Source organism: Limulus polyphemus, unplaced genomic scaffold (genome assembly GCF_000517525.1).
Source record: "Limulus polyphemus unplaced genomic scaffold, Limulus_polyphemus-2.1.2 Scaffold7146, whole genome shotgun sequence".
NCBI classification, from domain to species: Eukaryota; Metazoa; Arthropoda; class Merostomata; order Xiphosura; family Limulidae; genus Limulus; species Limulus polyphemus.
In genome coordinates, this window is record NW_013672756.1 from 8,254 (window position 1) to 10,091 (window position 1,838).

The window sequence follows — 1,838 nt, forward strand, 5'->3', positions numbered from 1 at the left end:
TATGGTCATATATCAGTTACATAAATAACAACTGTTATGTTTAAACTGAATGTTTTCTGAGAGATTTTTTACTTGTTTTTCTCAAGTATAATCAGTTTTCTGTCAGGACACAAAAATCTCTTTAAATAAATCAGAAATGTGATCACTCACAAAAAAAGAGTATGTAGCTAGTGTTATCACTAGGCTTGAGTAAAAAAAAATGTGTAGCCATTATTATTATTATTCATTAAGCATTTTTAGATGATTAAACTTGTTAGCAACACAGATACATGTATCTGTGTCCTCCCCATGTCATTAACGGTACATGTATCTGTGTCCTCCCCATGTCATTAACGGTACATGTATCTGTGTCCTCCCCATGTCATTAACGGTACATGTATCTGTGTCCTCCCCATGTCATTAACGGTACATGTATCTGTGTCCTCCCCATGTCATTAACGGTAGTGGTATAGCTACACAGCTGCCAAACGTTGAGCTTCTAGGAAATGGGAGTATTCAGAATGGGTTATTATGTAATGTGCTATACCACTTTATTAGTATACATTTATGGTGTTCATAGTGCTTGCTTTAAAGATGTTAAAACATCATTGAAGTTATTATACTACCTAATCTTGTATACATCTGTGTTTCTAAGATTCTATAAAAAAAAATAAAATCATGCAGGATTTTTTGCCTTTTTCTGGATACAACTAAAAACCCTATTAGTCCCACCACTAGCAACAACACATTGCTTGGATGGGTTAACCCTTTCGAGACGGGTCATGGGTGAAAGGCCATGTCATCTCTCGTTTGTTGACTCCCATTCAAAATTTTATTGAACTACTATTTCATGAATTTATGTCAGTAAGTTTGGTATCAAACTGTAGATTATAATTCGAATTTTAGAACTATACATTACTCAATTTGTTAATTTAAAAGTAAATATTAAAAACACAGATAAACATTGATTTTTGTGTCACAAGGAATGTTGAATACAGCACTGGTTCAAATTAGATGTTTGTGAAGTCAGAATACTAAGTCTTTAGTTTCGTACAAATTAAAAACTCAAATTACCAATATTGACAAGCTAGAATAAAAAATAAGAAGGTTTGTTTTTTCTATTTGCTAAGACATTGCTCATGTAATAAACCAAACACAGTGGCACCCTGCCCACCTCTTTTCATTTTTGGAAATACTCTTTTATATACATTTGCTTCTCTATATGACATGAATAACCAGTCTGAAGCTCAGAATGTCCCCTAGTAGTTTTTTCAGCCTTTCTAATGTGGCTAGCACCATTTCTTTCTTTTGAACCAAGATTTCAATGAGGTAGGTTGGATTTTTAATCTGCTCAAAATTTCGTTTTTTTTAAGGGTAAAATGCATCTTAGTAACTAAGCTTGATAAATTATAGTGGAATTCTATGGTATTAATGTAGTAATGTATAATTTTTTTTAGTTATTCAAATGTATATAAACCTAAAAAAATATTTTGTTTCATATCCTCCACATGCAAAATTTTTTAAAGGCTTAGCAAACTATGTCAAGCAGCAACTAAGTATAAAGGTCATAACTAGAAGAAATAATTGAATAGATACACGACTGTCTTTATTTTTATAGAATATGGAGAATACTTAGTGATGAACGTAGATACACGAATGTCTTTATTTTTATAGAATATGGAGAATACTTGGTGATGAACGTAGATACACAAATGTCTTTATTTTTATAGAATATGGAGAATACTTAGTGATGAACGTAGATACACGAATGTCTTTATTTTTGTAGAATATGGAGAATACTTAGTGATGAACGTAGATACACGAATGTCTTTATTTTTATAGAATATGGAGAATACTTA

The 1,838-nt window shown here is 31.3% G+C and overlaps 1 protein-coding gene across 1 annotated transcript in view; it reads left to right on the forward strand.

Annotated features, from left to right (window-relative positions):
- The window catches only part of LOC106474384 (dynamin-1-like), a 35,482-nt gene that overhangs the window by 2,705 nt on the left and 30,939 nt on the right, over positions 1 to 1,838 (forward strand). The window contains exons 2-4 of the mRNA XM_022402690.1: positions 62 to 71; positions 434 to 469; positions 1,313 to 1,340. Coding sequence (XP_022258398.1) covers positions 62 to 71; positions 434 to 469; positions 1,313 to 1,340 — 74 coding nt within the window. The remainder of the gene's footprint in view (positions 1 to 61; positions 72 to 433; positions 470 to 1,312; positions 1,341 to 1,838) is intronic.